Source organism: Capra hircus, chromosome 4 (assembly GCF_001704415.2).
Source record: "Capra hircus breed San Clemente chromosome 4, ASM170441v1, whole genome shotgun sequence".
Taxonomy (NCBI): Eukaryota; Metazoa; Chordata; class Mammalia; order Artiodactyla; family Bovidae; genus Capra; species Capra hircus.
The window spans coordinates 82,194,021-82,213,379 of record NC_030811.1 but is presented as its reverse complement, the minus strand read 5'-3'; the positions used below and the strand labels follow the sequence as shown (position 1 = coordinate 82,213,379).

The 19,359-nt window shown below is 36.8% G+C and overlaps 1 protein-coding gene across 6 annotated transcripts in view; it reads left to right on the top strand.

Moving 5' to 3' along the window:
- CACNA2D1 (calcium voltage-gated channel auxiliary subunit alpha2delta 1) overlaps positions 12,107-19,359 on the top strand; it is a 535,456-nt gene continuing 528,203 nt past the window's right edge. For all 6 annotated transcript variants that reach the window (XM_018047284.1, XM_018047282.1, XM_018047283.1 and 3 more), the window contains exon 1: positions 12,107-12,578. In XM_018047284.1, coding sequence (XP_017902773.1) covers positions 12,484-12,578 — 95 coding nt within the window. In that variant the 5' untranslated portion in view covers positions 12,107-12,483. The remainder of the gene's footprint in view (positions 12,579-19,359) is intronic.

Genomic DNA, 19,359 nt, shown 5'->3' with positions numbered 1-19,359 from the left:
TTATGAACTATGGTGTTGGAGAAGACTCTTGAGAGTCCCTTGGACTGCAAGGAGATCCAACCAGTCCATTCTGAAGGAGATCAGCCCTGGGATTTCTTTGGAAGGAATGATGCTAAAGCTGAAACTCCAGTACTTTGGCCACCTCATGCGAAGAGTTGACTCATTGGAAAAGACTCTGATGCTGGGAGGGATTGGGGGCAGGAGGAGTAGGGGACGACCCAGGATGAGATAGCTGGATGGCATCACTGACTCAATGGACACGAGTCTGAGTGAACTCTAAGAGTTGGTGATGGACAGGGAGGCCTGGCGTGCTGCGATTCATGGAGTCGCAAAGAGTCGGACACGACTGAGCGACTGAACTGAACTGAACCAGGTGTTTATGATGCCTAATCAAATTTGAGAACCATTGATTTGTGTGAATGGTACAGTACCTTCAGTGTTATCACTATAGCTTTCTCCTGTCATTAGGATTTTTTTTCTCTGTAACATCTCAGTCCAGCCTCTATCTCAGGAAACTGATTACGGACTGAATATGTCCTTTGAAATTCTTAGGAGGGATAAATCCTCTTCTCTATGAATTCACACCTCCCAGGAATTGATCTTGGCTCTTAGGGGGATATTTAGAAGAAATTTCAGTTATACCAGATTTACTTTAAATATACAGAATACCAAATTTTGATTAGTTTTTCTTGCATGTAGTACTTTTGGTTCATTTATCTTCTGTTTTGCTTCTTTCATAATACAGTCATAGAGTGTCTTTCACAGCCCAGATACTTAACTAAAGGCAGTATTTTGTATAAAATTTGCAATGTTGTAAATACACATATACACACACATAGATTATATAGCATATATGAACTGTAATTCAGGTAAAGTTGATATGCCACTCACCCATGTAAAATGTACTATTCAGTGGTTTTTAGTATATTTACAAAGGTGGCTGCCATAACCACAATCAATCAAATGTTTTACACAATCTTAGAACATTTCGTTACTCCAAAAGAAACCCCATACCAATTTGCAGTCACTCCCCGTTTCACCTAACAACCTACTTTAGTCTGAAGTGGCAGTAATGTACTTCCATTATGGAATTGCTTATTTTAGACATGTCATGTATTAATACATAGAATTACATTATTTAGCCTTTTGTGACTGGCTTCTCTCACTTAACATATTTTCAGGGTTTATCCATGTTTAGTATGATCAGTACTTCAGTATTTTTTATTGTCAAATAATATTTCATTGAATGGATGGATATACCACATTTTATGTATCTGTTTTTCAGTTGATTGACATTTGGCTTGTTTCTGCTTTTTGGCTATTATAAATATTGCTGCTCTGAACACATCAGGTACATGTTTTTCTGCAGACATAAATTTTCATCCCTTTTGGAGAAATACCTGGGAATTGAGTTGTTGGGCGTATGGTAACTCTAAGCTTAACCTTTTCCAAAGCTGTTGCCCATGCATAGTATAATTTACAATGGTTTTTGACCTAGTATTCTGGATATAAGTTTCAAGTTCTAAAACTTTGTTTTTAGTACTAAAGGGCATGTTGTACTTTGCCTTAAGGCTAGAAAATAAGTGGATATCTCATCGAATGTATGTATCACCTACACACACACACACATTTCACTCAATTCCTGGATGGTGAGTAGAAACATATATAAATTTACGAAGCTTATGATTCTGGCGGAAAGTGAAGAGGAGCTAAAAAGCCTCTTGATGAAAGTGAAAGAGGAGAGTGAAAAAGTTGGCTTAAAGCTCAACATTCAGGAAACGAAGATCATGGCATCTGGTCCCATCACTTCATGGGAAATAGATGGGGAAACAGTAGAAACAGTGTCAGACTTTATATTTTTGGGCTCCAAAATCACTGCAGATGGTGACTGCAGCCATGAAATTAAAAGACACTTACTCCTTGGAAGGAAAGTTATGACCAATCTAGATAGCATATTCAAAGCAGAGACATTACTTTGTCAACTAAGGTCCGTCTAGTCAAGGCTATGGTTTTTCCAGTGGTCATGTGTGGATGTAGAGTTGGACTGTGAAGAAGGATGAGTGCCAAAGAATTGATGCTTTTGAAGTGTGGTGTTGGAGAAGACTCTTGAGAGTCCCTTGGACTGCAAGGAGATCCAACCAATCCATTCTGAAGGAGATGAGCCCTGGGATTTCTTTGGAAGGAATGATGCTAAAGCTGAAGCTCCAGTACTTTGGACACCTCATGCGAAGAGTTGACTCATTGGAAAAGACTCTGATGCTGGGAGGGATTGAGGGCAGGAGGAGAAGGGGACGACCTAGGATGAGATGGCTGGATGGCATCACGGACTCGATGGACGCGAGTCTGAGTGAACTCCGGGAGATGATGATGGACAGGGAGGCCTGGCGTGCTGCGATTCATGGAGTCGCAAAGAGTCGGACATGACTGAGCAACTGAACTGAGCTGAACTGAACTGATGATTCCTATTAGAATATATAGCTCTTAGCAAGGTCTTAATGACGAATAGATGACTGACTGAAAGAATATAATATGAACAAATAAATAAAGACACATCTAAGTTTCTAGTTTACATCAAACAATATACTATGTTCTTTATGTACTCATGTATATATGCTACATGTGTGAAAGGGAAGACATGGCTTTTTTTGTAAATGGGATATAATAAATTACTCTTTATTTTATTTTTGGCTGCACTGGGTCTTTGTTGCTGCACATGGGCTTTCTCTAGTTGTGAGTGGGGGTAAATTACTCAATGCTATTAATGAGATTAAGTGATGAAAATAAATCCACGTTAATCAACTGGTACTTCCAAGGTTATTAATTTAACTGTATTTGAGGTCTGTTAGACTTTGTGACTAGAAGTGGTAATTCTATACATAGCATTTGAAGCTAAGTGGGAATTTAAATACCTGCTCAGGTTGCTAACTAAAATTCACATCTCTCTATGAGAAAATGCAACCTGGGTTTCAAAATACTGATATAAATATAATTGTTTGAAACATATTTATAAGTTGGAGATTGACTGTATGTATTTTCAGATTACTATTACTATAATGGTGCTTAGAAAGTATTTTTACTTAAGTTTTTTAAAAATTAATTGATTTTAATTGGAGGCTAATTACAATATTGTAGTGGTTTTTGCCATTTACTTTAAGTTTTTAACAATACTTCTAAGAGAAAGCACTCAATTCAGTAACTGTTATGATTTTATTGAGCAATAAAATGACAAATCCTCCACATATGGTAGATTTGAGGATCTCATAGAAATTATCAAAATAAAATGCATTTAGTTATGAATTTTATTGATCTTTTTTCTGGTGTTTTCATATTCAGTTTTTAAAGCTTCTTATTTATTTGATCAGGGTGAGATTGTTTCATCTCTATAAAATGTTTCTGCTTTTCTCATCTCCATGGAAAGGCTCAAAAGTCAGTACTATGAAGGTGTCCTGGTGTGCTACTGAGGTATTGCTGTTTATGGAAAAACAGTACATAAAGCAATAAATAGCTCTAGCCTGAGATTCAATGTAGAAGCAGAGCTGATGTATCTGATGAATGCAAGTGCCATTCACAGCTTCATATCCTTCAGTATCATAAATACTATTCTCAATGTAAACATGGTAATACAAAATGAACTGTATATTATATACTTAAATGATAGAAATGAAGAAGCAGGTGCATATGTCAATCTGAATTATAATTTGTTTTTATGACTCTATCAGAGTGAGCTCAAAGTGATTATTTTTATCATTTAAATTTAAATAGAAACTTTTATAGTGATTAGTTGCTTGAGGTGGACTATGTGAAGGATATAGGCTAAGGTTCTATATTTGGAAATACCCTGTGGCTGTTAGCAGTAATTTGTATAACTTAAGTATCAGGGTTGTTAAAATTTGTTTAACATTAATGTTACTTTGATTAACATATGCTACACGTCTACATAGCTAATACTTGCAGATCTCATAAAATACTTTCCTAGTTTAAATATGTAATAACTGATATTTTAAAAGTAGAAATGATAGTGAAAACCTTTCTACAAAACTAAAAGCCATTCGACCATACTCTTTATTTTTAAAATTGGGGTATAGTTGCTTTACAATGTTGTGTTCACTTCTGCTGTACAACAAAGTAAATCAGCTGTATGTATGCATATATCCCCTCCCTCCTGGCCCTCCCTCCCACCCCACGCCCCCATTCCACCCATCTAAGGTCACCACAGAGCACCGAGCTGAGCTCCCTGCACTATATAGCAGTCTTCCACTGCTATCTGTTTTACAAATGGCAGTGACAGATGTCAGTCCCAGTCTCCCAATTCATTCCACTCCCCTCTTCCCTCTCCCCTCACTGTGTCCACAGTTCGTTATTTACATCTGCATCTCTATTTCTGCCCTGCAAATAGGTTCATCTGTATCAATTTCTCTAGATTCCATATATATTCATTAATATTCAATATTTGTTGTCTTTCTGATTTACTTCATTCTGTATTACAGATACTATGTCCATCCATATCTCTACAAATGACCCAATATTGTTCCTTTTTATTGCTAATATTCCATATCTTTATCCATCCTTGATGGACATTTAGGTTACTTCCATGTCCTGGCTATTGTAAATCGTGCTAACAATGGGATGCATGCATTTTTTGAATTGTAGTTTTCTTAGAGCATATATGTCCAGGAGTGGGACTGCTTGGTGATTTGCTTTTAGTTTTCTAAGGAATCTCCATACTGTTCTCCATTGTGACTGTACTAATTTATATTACCACCGACAGTGTAGGAGAGTATCCTTTTCTCCAAATCCTCTTCAGCATTTATTGTTTGGAGAGTTTTTTGATAATGGCCATTCTGACTCAAGTGAGGTGATATCTCATTATAGTTTTGATCTGCATTTCTCTAATAATTAGAGATGTTGAGCATCTTTTCATGTGCCTTTTGGCCATCTGTATGTCTTCTTTGGGGAAATGCCTATTTAGGTCTTCTGCCCATTTTTTTATTTTATTTTTTTATTTTTTTGATACTGAGTTTCATCGTCTGTTTGTATATTTTGGAGATCGATCCCTTGTCAGTTGCTTCATTTGCAAATATTGTCTCCCATTCTGAGGGTTGTCTTTTTGTCTCATTTATAGTTTTCTTTGCTGTGCAAAAGTTTTTAACTGGGCCCATTTGTTTATTTACATTACTCTAGGAAGTGGCTCAAAAAAGATCTCGCTGTGATTTCTGTCAGAGTGTTCTTCCTATGTTTTCCTCTAGGAGTTTTATAGTATCCGGTTTTACACTTAGGTCTTTAATCCATTTTGAGTTTATTTTGTGTATGGTGTTAGGGAGTGTTCTGATTTTATTCTTTTACATATAGCTGTCCAGTTATTCCTACACCACTTATTGAAGAGACTATCTTTCCTCCATTATATATTCTTGCCTCCTTTGTCATAGATTAGGTGACCATAAGTACGTGGGTTTATCTCTTAGTTTTCTATTCTGTTCCATTGATCTGTATTTCTGTTTTTGTTTTTTGTGTGTCTGTGTGTGTGTGTGTGTGTGTGTGTGTTTGGGACCATATCCTTTAAATGGTGAATTATATGACTTTTTAATTATCAGTAAAGCTACTAAAAAGAACAAAAATTGGGGGAAATAAAGACCTTATCATATATTTCCAGTATCTATTTTTTTTCCAGTCATATTTGCCTACCTAAATTGACCCTTGAAAATCCCTGATTTATTGAGATAATTTTTAACTTAATTAATTTTGGGCTGTGCTGAGTCTTCATTGCCTTCCCCAGGTTTTCTCTGGTTGTGGTGTGGGGGGGGGGGGTTACTCTCCAGTCGGGCTGCTCATTGCAGTAGTTTCTCTTGTTGCGGAGCACAGGTTCTGTTGGTATGCGATTCTTAACCACTGGACTACCAGGGAAGTCCATAACCTGGCTACTTTTAAAGTAGAAAAAGAAAGAAACAAATAGAAAAAGAATTGTGTTTTTTTCATATTTTTGTACATTCATGATGTATCATATTTATTTAGCAATAACAATTTTGGATGATTAAATATTGAAATCAGTGATTTGCCCTACTCATTTGTGTCATGAATGCTACCAGTTTTATTCTCAGTTTTGGCCTATAAGTTTCTGTCTCTGCTCTACTTCTTTCTTCTTTGCACTGTGTTCATCTGTGTTATAGGAATAAACCCATTCTTCCTTTTACATTGCTCTTCATGTATCCATTTTTCTCTTCCCTGGATAATTTCTCTTTGCATCCCTTGATTGTTTCCCCACTTTTCTCCTTGTTACTTAAAAAAAAGAAAGTCCCTCTTGTGGTATTGTGTTAAAGACAGTCAACTATTGTATGTGGGGGAAGAAAAAAAGATCAAAAGAAGGGGTGGAGAAGGGGCGGAGTGGGGCTGGTTGGTTGACTTGGGGAAGAAAAGGGGAGAGAATAGCAGAACTTCGTTCTGTTGAACAGGGGTGAATCATGGACATTTGTTAAGGCTTGAATTGAAGTTTTGTCACCAAGATTTAACTAAGTTTATGATGACAGTTCATCTTTGATAAGTATTTCCTTGTAATTGAAAGGGAAATATTGTACACATTTTGAGGGAAAAAGAAGAAATTTAAAGGAAATGTATAATCAGTCCAATAAGTAAGAAATCCAAAAGTACTCTCATAATCTTTTGAAAACCATCAGGTCTTGAATATAGAGAATTTTTAGATACTAACAGAGAAAGATATAGAGATGAGTGAAGCTACATAGTCCTCTCAACCAAAACATGCTTGTTTCTAATACAAATGACTACTACTCACATGAATGACATAACTAAAGTATTTCACTCTCAATGGCAGCTAGATTGTGAAATGTTATTAAAATATTATAAAAACAAAGATATTTATTTTGAAGTTATTCATTTGATAAAGTTATGCATTTAACTTACAAAAAATTAATCTGCATGTATTCTGACAGCATTAATTCTATCCATAAAATGAATGAGATCCTGGCAAAAGATAGATTGATCTCTGTGTAACAGAAAGACTGGCAGTAATGTCCAGGTAATAAATAGGCTCAGTTTGAAACTCAGAATTTAGTTTACCATTTTACTTTGGACTATCATCACCCAGGTTGGCAAATTTATGAAATCAATTCTCTTCTAGCTGGTTATGGACATTCTGAGAGTACCATATTCTTTAAGAACAAGCCTTAGAATAAAATCTAAGGAATTTGAATAAGAAAGAAAAATCAATTCATATAAATTCCGGTTGTACACAGTGCAAGCTATCTTTAGAACTGTTCTGTTCTTAGTTTTAGAGGTATAAAATGTTGAAATATTACTGATTTAATTATGAAAAAACAATATAATATTTCATAGCATATGACAATATCCTTCAGTCTATTAGGCATTACAGTATTTCTTCCCCAAATTACCATAAACCCCATTATATCCCACCACCTTATATATCTTGAAGAAAATAGTTATCATATAAAAATGTTTGCTCTATTGATTTTCCAATGTTTCTTGATACCCAAATTAGAAGTTTATATCTCCCATTTGTAATAAGGGAGTAAAAAAGACATCATATCATTGTTATTTATCAATGGAATATGGGATTTTAACTCCTAAGTTTATCTTCTTTGTACTAACAGTTGGCATTTTAATCACCTAAATCTAAAATATGTGGCTCCAAACTCAAATGATTGGTCTTTTATTTTCTACCCCATGCTTATTTCAGTAGAAATTCCTAGCAACACCCTTTTGTGGTGCTTCTGTGGACACTCATCTAATTAATCATGTTATGTGTACAGAAAGTGAATTTGATCCCTAACATATCAAAATGTTTATAGAAATATGCTGGGTTATAATTGTGTTTTATTATATAAAGTATATTTAAAAACCTAGTGTCAGAAAAATAATATAAAAAATGATTTTTCCTTTCTTTCTCATGGAAGGCTACATCCATGAAATTAAAAAACAAAACAAAAAAAAGAGCACCAAGAGTTATTAGCTATGATTATTTCAAATGTTACTACCTACTCCTTATTAATCACTTCACATTGTTTTTGTTGTTAGTGAATACTTAGATAAATAACTAAATTATCTACATTCATTTGTAGGCCTAAGTAAATGGATTCTATATACTTTGTGCTATAAATTATAGTTCAAACAACAAACTCCACCTCTATTTATAGAGAAGGATCTTACTATGAAATATAGATTTTGGAGTCTGAGTTTTGTTTTTTTTTAATGGAAAGTCATACTGTAGATGCTGACTTTTTCTGAGATGTGTTTGCGTTTAATGGTGGAGGAAGAAGAAGAGAAAAATAAAACAAAAATGAATGAAAAATTCTATGATTAGCAGAGACTGAAAAATAGAATGGCCTAAAGCTATTGCTTGTTGAAGATACAATGGTATTTTAAATACAACAGCTTATTTTTCTACATACTTAAGTTAGCATAAATTTGCTAGCAAGAGACTTGGGTGGACAAATGATAAACTTCCAACAAATACTTTTAACTGTTACTTTGTGTCCATTTTAGAAAAGGTATTTCCTCAAAAGCTTAATGTGGTATCTGTCGACAGGGGTATTATTTAGGCCAAGGAAAAATGTCTTCTAAATATTTGTCCTGATTTTAGGAAATATTTGACCGTATTTGTTCATCTAAGTGTCTATTCCATGTTGCTTTGTATCATGGCCCCTATATGCTGCTTCAGTTTAAAAGTACTGAATGTGAACGCTGACTTAAAAACCACTACACACTCTCTTAACCATTCTCCTGGGAAATGATGCTTCTGAGTTGCTTTCTTTCGTATTCCCATCTCCTGAAAACATTCCCCAAGGACACAAATAGCGGAAGCTTTCTTTCCATTTGTCTTCAACTTTGCTTTCCTCAGCACACATCTGTACAAGGCAGCATGACAGCACCTCAAATCAGAAGTATTTCTGATGTTCTTCCATATATATTGATCTTAGAACCAGGTCTTTTACTCTATTTGCATGTAAAAAAGGAGGTCTTTCGTCACAAATTTTCCCTTAGTTTTCTAGAGATATGACAAAAAACTAAAAATTCATCATTTTCTTTAAAACTTTTTGAACTAAGGAGGATTATTTTCCTTTCTAGTGTTTGTACATGAGAGGGGGGAAAGTGAGGGGAAGAGAGGCCATTTTTAGAATTTCTTTGTCCTTTTCTTAATCTCAAATGTTGAAGAAGTTAGATTTGACTTACTGAAAAATAATTATAATAGAAAGCATGCTCATACATACATAGAAAAATATAGGAACATCCAACAGAAATAGAATTTTATGCTAGCAATACACATAGTATAACCTAACACAAAAAGGCAGAAAGAGGGAACATTTTATGGCTGTCCTATTCATATTGTTCTTTGTTCATTCTTAATTAATAAAAATGAAATTATATGAACAAATTAAACATTTACATATTATAGCAATTGATGGTTAGCTAAAAGTGACAGATTATAAATACGTTATGAGTAAAAAAGCTCTGCATGAAAACTTTAAACTTTATTAAAGGAATGATTAAATATAGACATCTAACTTTTCATTAATCTTTACTTTCTTTTTAGAATATTTCCTCCTAAATGAATAGTAGATACTGGTTTCTTACATCTTGCTCACATAAGGCCCATAATTCAAGTTTTATCATCAATCCTTATGGAATATAAACATTTTATCTTGAATGGCAAATTTTGGTGACTTAGCAAAATTTTATTAAAATTGATAGGCTATGATCTAATCTTCATGAAATTTTCCAAAATAACAGAACCGGACAGAAACTGTACATTATAGAATTGCTATGGTTAATCAATTGACACATAATGCTGTATTGTGAAAATGGCCTTGGTTTAGTTTCTTAGGAAAGAAACAAAAGCCACATTTTGAATATCTTCATTAAAAAGGTTTAGATTGATAAAAAGCAATGAACACAACAGAGGATTAAGCAATGATTTAAGCTTACAGTTGACAATCAACCCCATCAGAAAGAATTGTAGATGTAATATCTTTCTTCAACAGCTTCAGAAATGAGAGAACACGGTGTTTCATCAGAGTGATCCAAAGGAACTGAGATTTGGCTCAAAGGCCAACGAAGTTAATAATGAAGGCTGACTACCTTCTCGAGAAGTTTATTACATTCTTTTATTCCTTAAGCTCTTTCTCTTAAAGATATAAAATTGGAAATGGTGTACCTTAGTAGGAAGTCTGAAGTCATTATTGAAATAATTATTTCAGAATTTATTAAAATATTTTTCTGCAGTGTGGCTATTATACCAACGTATCATGTAGACAGTAAGAGGCATCTGATTCTGCCATTCTTAATCCCCATGCTGGGGAAGAAAATTTGCTTTTGAATCATTAAAAATTGGAAGAAAAAAAGATGGACTTTACTATTTAGTTATCTAATTTTGGAGTGGAAAGCTATCTATGGTTATATAAACTATCTTTGTGAGCTGAGTTCTCAGTCCTATTCCATCCCATCTCACTTCATCGCTCATTTGCTTGCTCCTGCCGCCACATTCTTTTGGTTTAGCATATAACAAACTAAGTCAAGTCACGGTGGGGTGCCTTTTGTGAGGTCACTCAGAATAAGAGGAAAGAAACAGAGAGCAAGATAGATACGTACAGAATTAAAGAAAACAAGGCGCGCGCGGACACACACACACACACACACACACACACGCGAGAGGTTAGGAGGAAGGAAACATCATCACTGGGTCAAGAATCATAAAATCACATCACATTTTAAAATGTTGCTATTAAGTATTAATAGTCTTCTGTTTGAGCAGATTGCTTTTAGAGAGATGGCAAATCAATTCCGAATTAATAAGGGTCTTTCTGTTTTCATAATCTCAAGAAACTAGAGAAGGGCTAATTAAAAATCTCGGTCCTCCCCATAATGACAACTTTTAGGTATATGCAGGATGGTGATTTTTTTTCCCCCAGTCAGAAATGGTGTCAAAGTGCTCTAATACACTACTAGAGGGGGCTTAATAATTTAAGGTGTTCAGGGAAACCTTTTCATCTGGCGCACCAGCTTCTTCCTGAAGGAAGCCTGTGCGGTCCAAGAGGCCTACGCGAGACCCACCTGTTTTTTCTAATAGAAGGCCTGGGCACGCCTGCCTGCGGATGCAGGTGAAACTACTCTGTACTGCAGTGCTCTTCTAGCTCTCTCCCTCAGTTCCTCCTCCATATTTTAGGCGCGTTTCGCAAATTGCCACCTGTTTCTGCTTACCCTTTTCACGCCTTCATCCAGACCAAGTGAACTTGTTTCGCAGCAACCTTGTCAGGGCAGGGCATTTGAGGGACTTTTGGAAGTAGCACAATGCTTTTCTCGCGGCACAGTGCTCCTCGGGTATAGAATTTGTCCTTCCACCCCTCGGTCCTACCTAACACATGGCCAGACTAGGACGATTTTACAGCATCGGCCCTTCTCTGATTGTTCTCAGCCCGGACCTTGCCAGGTCTGTCTTGCCTTGCTCTGTCTTGCCAGGTGAGAGGTACCTGGGCGTCGGGCCGCGCTGCCACAGTTGGCACTCAGCCTCGCCCGAGGCTCTAGCCTCTGGCACTCCAGGGCAAATAAATAGTGCCACCTGGTAGGGAGTCAGAAGTGGTGTTTTAAAATGCAAATATAAACCCCTCCTACATTCGTTGTCAAATCACTGCCCCACGATTTTCAGGCAGGCAGTGGATTCTGCGCCTGAGAGAAGGGCCGGGGGAACACTGCCTGCCTGGGAAAAATAACCCCCGAAGACGCCAGCCAAGTGCTGGCCCGGAGCCCCGGCTCCCTGTGGATACCCACCCAGCGGCTAGCGGTCCCCGGGGAGCTCCGCGGGGCCCGCCCCGCTCTCGTTCCGTACGCCGGGTGGCGGGAGCAAGCCGGCGCCGACTTTGGGAGTTCCTTTCTGCCTTGTATGGAGGGCCGCTCCTGCCCGTCTCCGCCCGAGTGCTCTGACGCCCAGCCCTCCCGCAGTCCACCCCCAGCCACCTCCCTCTGACTTGCCGGGAGAAGCCAGACGAAGCCTCTCTCTCTGCCACAAGTCTCTCCGCCTGCCATTCCCCCATTCCTGCAGCCACCCCCACCCTCCCCAGTGCCGTCACCCCTTCTCCGCCCCCGCCTCCGCCCCCCGCCTTCTCCCCGGCAATCGGGGGAATAAATCAGGGAGGAAACCGAGAGGGAGCGAGAGCGCGCCAGCGCCGGCGGGCTCGCCCAGGTCTGTTTCCAAAGTCGCCCTTGATGGCGGCTGAGGCGAGGCAGCTGCGGCGCGGAGCTGCCGACGCGCGCTAGTGGGTCCGCCCGCCGCCCCTTCCCCCGCGCCGGCCTTGGCCCCTGCGGCACCCCCACGCCAGCCCGCGCCCCAGCCCCAGCCTCGGCCGCGCCGGCTCGCAGACGCCTCTAGTCCGGGCGGACCTTGCTCCTTCTCCTCCCGCGGTTTCCAGCACCGGTCCTTCCCCCGGCTCCGGAGGGAAGCCAGATTGATCTTCGATCGCGAAGATGGCTGCTGGCTGCCTGCTGGCCTTGACTCTGACACTTTTCCAATCTTTGTTGATCGGCCCCTCGTCGGAGGAGCCGTTCCCTTCGGCCGTCACGTAAGTGCTCGGGCCGGGCCAGCAGGGCGGAGAGTGCGGGCCAGGAGGTGCCGTGGAAGTAGGACGGGGGCTCCGTTCCCGAGTTGAGGGGGCTTTTCTGCCCGTGGGGGTGGGGAGCGAGCCGGGCTCGGATCTGGAGAGGCCGAGCGGGAGGTACGCGCGGCTCTTCGCCGGAATGCGCACGGAACCGGCGTCTCGGGATCCTCGGCGGGGCCGGGCTGTCCCAGGAAAGGTCTGCTGGCGACTTGCGGCACCTCAGCCGATCTCTAAAAGGATTCCTTGGACTTATAAGAGTTTAGCTGCACTGTGGGAAAAAGTTTCCAGCCACATACCCGCTCTCATCAAACCGACTCCAGTAAAAAGTTGTGTTTGGGTAGGGCATTTTGCAAATAAGTAACTGCAGGCTGGCCTGGGTAGCATGGACTTCTCTCGCACTTGGCCTCTGAGATGCTAATTGCTGTGGTATCCAAACTCGTTTAGGTCCCAAATTACTGGGCGCACTTGACAGCCTTTCTGATATGAGGAGTGCTTGCCCCTCGCGGCAAGGGTGCTGTCCACCCCCAGGGGCTCGCAGGAATTGAGACCCTGCCATCCAACCTCCCTCACCCTCTATTTGAAACAGTGTCGGCAGACACGCGGTTCCTGTTGTTAGAATGAATAGAACCCTCTATTCCTTGGGGGTGGGGGGTGGGGGGTGGGGGGAGGGACTGAGCGTTTTCCAGAGTCTCCTGCAATTTTTTTTTTCTTATTTTTAACATTTCTAAAATAGCTTAAGAAAACCTCGCTGCTGTTCTGGAAATAGAGTGTTTGAAGGTAGCTGTATAGTCACACGGCAGGAAGGGAGTGAAAAATAATAATTCTCTCGTGTTGGAGAAAAGAATCAAAGTCAGTGGCACATAAAAATATATACATATTTTTTAAATGTGCTGAATAGCCTATTAGGCATTCTGGGAAAGCATTTATTTTGGTTGTTGAAGCTACTTTAAAGCTTGTAAGAGTAGGTAATGGTAAGTGGATGAGTCACTTTAATGCATTTTACATAACAAAAACAAAGCCCAAGGTAGCCTTCCCGGTATTTTTGCTGTTGGGAATTATTTGCTGTCCTTTGTTGGCAGAGTGCTGAAAACTGGAGTTGTTGGTGGATACTGACCTTAAAGCTTCACTAGTTGAAACCCTGCAGTTATTATTTAAGATTCAGCTTAAAGTATTTATTGCATTAGGTGTCAGTGCAAGAACCCGAAGGATGCTCATTCTAACCTGGAGAAGGGGAGTGTCTAATATTTTTGTCATGATTTACAGTCATGTTCTTTTTTAGATAATCTTCCATAAAAATAATAGCAGATCCTTTTTGTTATTAAGCAAAAGGGTAAATGCCATCTGTAGATCTTCTTTTAATTGGCAGCATATTCCAAGCGGATATTTTGAAACATGAAAAGAGTAAGAATTACACTAAAGATTAAGAAATTACACTTATATTCTTTTTTAAGTCTTTTTGTAGCTTGGCCTATAAATTGAAAACTGAAGTGAGTCGCTTGCGTTTTGTGTCAAAAAAGTGATCCTTTAAAAAGGAGTCAGTGTGTTCAGTTTACAGATTTTTAAAGTGTTATTTTTAACTGGCAGTTTATCAATATTTCTATCATTTGGAGGGAATGCATCATCACACCATAGGGGCAAACTATGACTTTTAAAGATACAACAAAATATAGTCGTTTATTTCTGAACAGACCATGGTAAAATATTAATGTAAAAAATTCTTGTTGTAAGAAGGACAGCTGCAATAAGTGTTTTCCCAAAATTAAAATAGCTAAATTTTCATGGTCAGAAATTCACTAAAGATAAGAAAAGTGAATAGCTGGCAAAAATAGGAATTAGAAAGCCACAATTTTTCTTTCAAAGGATTTAAAATTTATTTTCTAACAATGAAAATTTGAGATATTTTCAAATAATTTGAAACTAATTATTTTGTAAAAAAAAGACTTAAAAGATTTTGTATATATCAGTGTCTTGTAGGAAATAGTATTTTTATAAAGCTTCTGCATCTTTAATTATTAATTTGAAAAGTCAGTCATTTCTCCTTATCTTCTGAGGAAGATGTACTTCATGTTAGATTTCTGAATAAACTTTATGAAATTAAAAAAAGTGTAGCATTAATTATATCATGATGCAGTGCCATTTGCTTTTCTTGCACAAAGAGTTCATATGGCGTATTTATGAGGATAAATTTCAATCTTTGGAAAAAATTCCAAGTTCATTAAAAACTCAGTACAAAGATTATAGCATCACTAAAGACAATTACTGTGCTTGTCTATATACATTTTTCATTAGTAAATTCTTTTGGTTTTCTTGATCAGTCTAGTTTTTCCAGAAAACAGTAATGTAATAAATTTTTTATCAGGAGAGGAAGAATATGCCACTAACAGTATAAAATTCATTATGCACTTATTGGAGTGGGATCTGATTTAGTAATACAAAGTTTTTTGTTTTGTTTTTTAGAATTTTTACAATAAAGGGCTTAAATATTATTATAAAAACATAAACATTTTAAATATTTTCTTTAATTTTCTCTGGTTTAACATACATTCTCATATAGCATATTCTGAGTTAAAATAGTGATTAAATTGTTCTAAGAATTAACACTAAAATAGCTTTTTTTTTTTTACAGACAAGGGGAGGAATTTTGATACAGTTCTTTTGCTAGTTTAGGTTTTTCTTTTGGAAATGATTGTTTTAGTAAGGTGTGAAACATAAATATGCCATATGGTTGCAGCCACGTCATGCATATTGGTTTGTATATAAATGGAAAATACATAATTTTCATGTTACAGTATGCACATGTTATATTGATAGTTTAAAATGTAGTTTTCTAAAAGGGAGTTCTCCCTTGTTCTAGAAATAATTTGGCTCATATGTGAAAACACTTCTATTTTAAAACTCAAAGAGTATTATGTATGGTAGCCAGTATTGTAATGTTAATTTGAATTTGTCAGTTCTAATTTTAGAATCTATTTACAAATCCAATTTTTTTAAAAGAAACATAGTTATAACTACTGTTCATTTTAAACTTTTATCTCATCATATCAAAATGCCGATATGTCCATAATAATTGGCTGAGAGCCCATTGGCATATGGGGATTTTTAATATATTTAAACTATATAATGGGATAAATATATTGGTAAGAGTTACAGGATCTATAGGAAATATGGCATCTCATAAAAGAATAGTACCTTGGGGTTTAACTACTTAGTTTATACATTTTTTATATATTATGAGACAAATTTATATTTAAAGGCTATTAAAAATAAATATTTTCATTGGAATGGATATCTTTTTCATGTATTAGAAGTGATATAATCTTATTTGGGCTTAGCAATTTTAATTTGCATACTATATATAGAACAAAATGTACCTTATGATAAAATATGAGCTAATGTATTAGATTGTAAAATAAAACCTAAAAATGATGAACATTAATAAATCCCTTTCTCAGATCTTTGATTTGTTCTCATCAGCTTCATCACATGACAATATTTTTCCACAGGTGTATCTTTAAAGTATGCAACGATAGATACATTTTTCCAGATAAGTTGTAACATATTAAATTTAGTGGGTATATGTGTAGTTGTTTGGATTGGCATTTGAATATACATTAGACAGGTTGAAATGAATATAGTCTAAACATTTTAGAAAGGTACAAGAGTCTAAGCTTATTATGGTTTATAAAAGGAAATAAAATGTGCCTTTATTATTTTTCTTTGGCTTTCACCAATTTTAATTTTAAAAAGAAATATAAAATCAGACAGAGACTATAGCACATTGTTCGTTGTGAAAATAGATAAAATTTTACCATTCTCTTCCTTCAAAGAAATCTTGCTTTGTAGACAACTTTCCAGTGTTTCTCCTACATTGATACGTTGTAAGGTTTGCAGAACATAAATAACACATGCAAATTATGTATTCAGATTTACTGTTTATATTTAAAAGTGTATATTCATAAGAAATAACAATGCACTTAGAAATTTTAAAATCAATACAGAAATTATGTCCATCAGTTTAGTTCAGTTCAGTCGCTCAGTCGTGTCCGACTCTGCGACCCCATGAATCGCAGCATGCCAGGCCTCCCTGTCCATCACCATCTCCCGGAGTTCACTCAGACTCACGTCCATCGAGTCCGTGATGCCATCCAGCCATCTCATCCTCGGTTCTCCTCCTGCCCCCAATCACTGTATTATTTAATTAATGTGTTCTCTGAAGTATCACTATATACAATACATACACAGAAATTTCTTGTTAGTTTTCAGTACTGATGCAAATATCCAAGAAAGTAATCTGTTCTTCTGAATTCATATCTTGTACCTAATGTGTGTCTTCAAGCTGTTGAGAACCTTAAAGTGGAGATTTACGTGGTTAAATTGAAATATTTTGGGCAATTATCCTGTTTATTGATTTCATTCAGTGTATTCCATGTGTGGACATAATCAACCCTCACATGAGCATATTTGGATGAAAGTTTGGGGAAAAAAATCAGAATTTGTTTCAGTATTTCTAAAAAGTAACATTTCATTGCTATTCAGGTGACAGCTTCCATCATTTGTAATAAAAGAACTGTCTGTCATAGGATTTCAGAAAGCATGTAAGTTTCTTATAATGTGTAACTGATCTCTGTTCTCTGACATCTATTGCATGTTTACCTAAGGCACATGCTATGTATCAGGCACTGTGTCACACTGTGCCAGCCAGTCTTTCTTTTCCTGGACTATTTATGCATTGTACTACCACTGTTCCCTAGGCTTTCATATGGTGGCTTTCCAGTAAACTTGAAACGGCACCGAGATAGTCACCCATGTAGCTTACACATGGTTTGTTTTCTTCTGTGTGCACAAAACTTGGAAATTACTGTGTCATTATTGTTTACAGAGTTTAAGGAAAAAAAAATGATGGACTTCAGTGTCAATTGAGATGAAAATGGTAGCACTTTGTGAAAAATACTGTATTAACCACCTTTTTTTTTTTGAGGGTTTAAAATATATTAGCATTGCATCATTATATAATTTGTATAGTTTATCTTATTATAATATTGTATTTAATACATAGTATTTTATGTCTGTCTATATCTGTATGTATCTATTTATCTCCATATGTGTGTATACACACCCGCTTTTTTTTTTCTTAATTCTCCAAGTGGCTTATTAGAGTAGAAGAACCTCAGTAAGATAAGTTGATTAACAAAGGTGCATGCTGAAAGCTCCCTGCCAGTCCACACTGTTCACAGGGAGTAAATCTCATTCAGAATAATTTTATAACAGCAGCATCTAAAAATATTTCATGAAGAGAATCAGATGAACGATTCAAAATGTTCAGGTCCTGTTAGACAAGTTATTAACACAATTGATGAGTGACAAAAGAAATGCGGTTTTGAAGATAGGCTTACTGTCTTTTAGACAAAACAAAAGGAGGAAGAGGCTATTGCACTTGAACTGTTGAGTGCTTATTGAAAGGTCTTTGCATCTAAGCAATTTTATTTCTACCACTTAGATATAGGATACTTGAAATTTTTAAGAATTAAACATTTGGCGCACCATGTTTTAGAGTTGAAGGATAAATGTGCACAGGTTTTAAAATTGTGTTCGTAAAACCTAAACTTTTCTTTCTTATAGGCTTTATGTAATTTGTGGTAATTGAATTCCATTGCTCCTTTAAAATTTGCCATTTACATAGATTCTAACAAGATCTTAAGGAAAAGATTGACATTGTGGCCTCAACAAACTGGCACACTTTTACCGTTAATTTCAATAATACAGAATCAGGCTGTTATGTATGAAGCAATATTTAAAGGTCTCTTTGAATATGAATGTGGGATATTTCTGGCTCAATGTTATTTTAACATTTGCTTCTGCTGATTTTTTTTAACCATATGCTTCTGTTGGATTTAAAAAATTAGGATACATTTAAAATTCTATATCATAAATGGAAGAACAACTTAAGCTAGAAATGATAGCAATGGAAAATAATGGTGTTGCCCATTTTAAATGATTCAGACTTGGGAATAATCTGTTTATCTGAAGTTCTTTTCCCTGAGTACTTAAAATTTTATTGCAGTAGTCTCCTGGCAAATTATGAAAAACAATTCCTGTATTCTTTTATTCAGATAATTAGTTGCCAACTTTTCTTTCTCTCTTCCGTACCACCCCCCCAACACAATTAGTATTAGTCATACTTGATTTTTATTTGTACATAATGTCAAATCAATTGGAGAAAAAAGTTTTTGATTTGTTTTCCATCAGGTTACCTGTAACCAGACCTTCAATTTAGGTCCTTCAGACTTGAATTTTCACTCTCTGTTGCAGGGGACTTCCTTTTACTACTAGATTTTTCTCTCTGTAGGGATATTGTTTAGAGGTTTCGATGCATAGATAAATCTGTGATACATTATAAGTACTTTGATCAGAATTGTCAGATGGTTTGGATGATTGTTGCTTTTGACATTTGCCTATATACTCTGGGAATAATTGGGGAAAGAGTGAGAAGAGCTGATGAGATTGTTCTCTGACTAAGGTACGTACTGTCAGGCTATATAAAAGGATTGTCAGACATTAATAATGTTTTATTTTGAGGGTCAAAGGAGGAATGACTCAGAAAAATAAATGCACTTAGGCATACAGGGGAAAAAAAAATCTGTTTTAAAAAAGTAATCAAAAGGCGTTGTGGTGAATATGCTGTGAGGAATGGTATGTATTTAAGTGGAGGCAGACAAAGGAACCCTTAGATACATGAGGTGTGAAA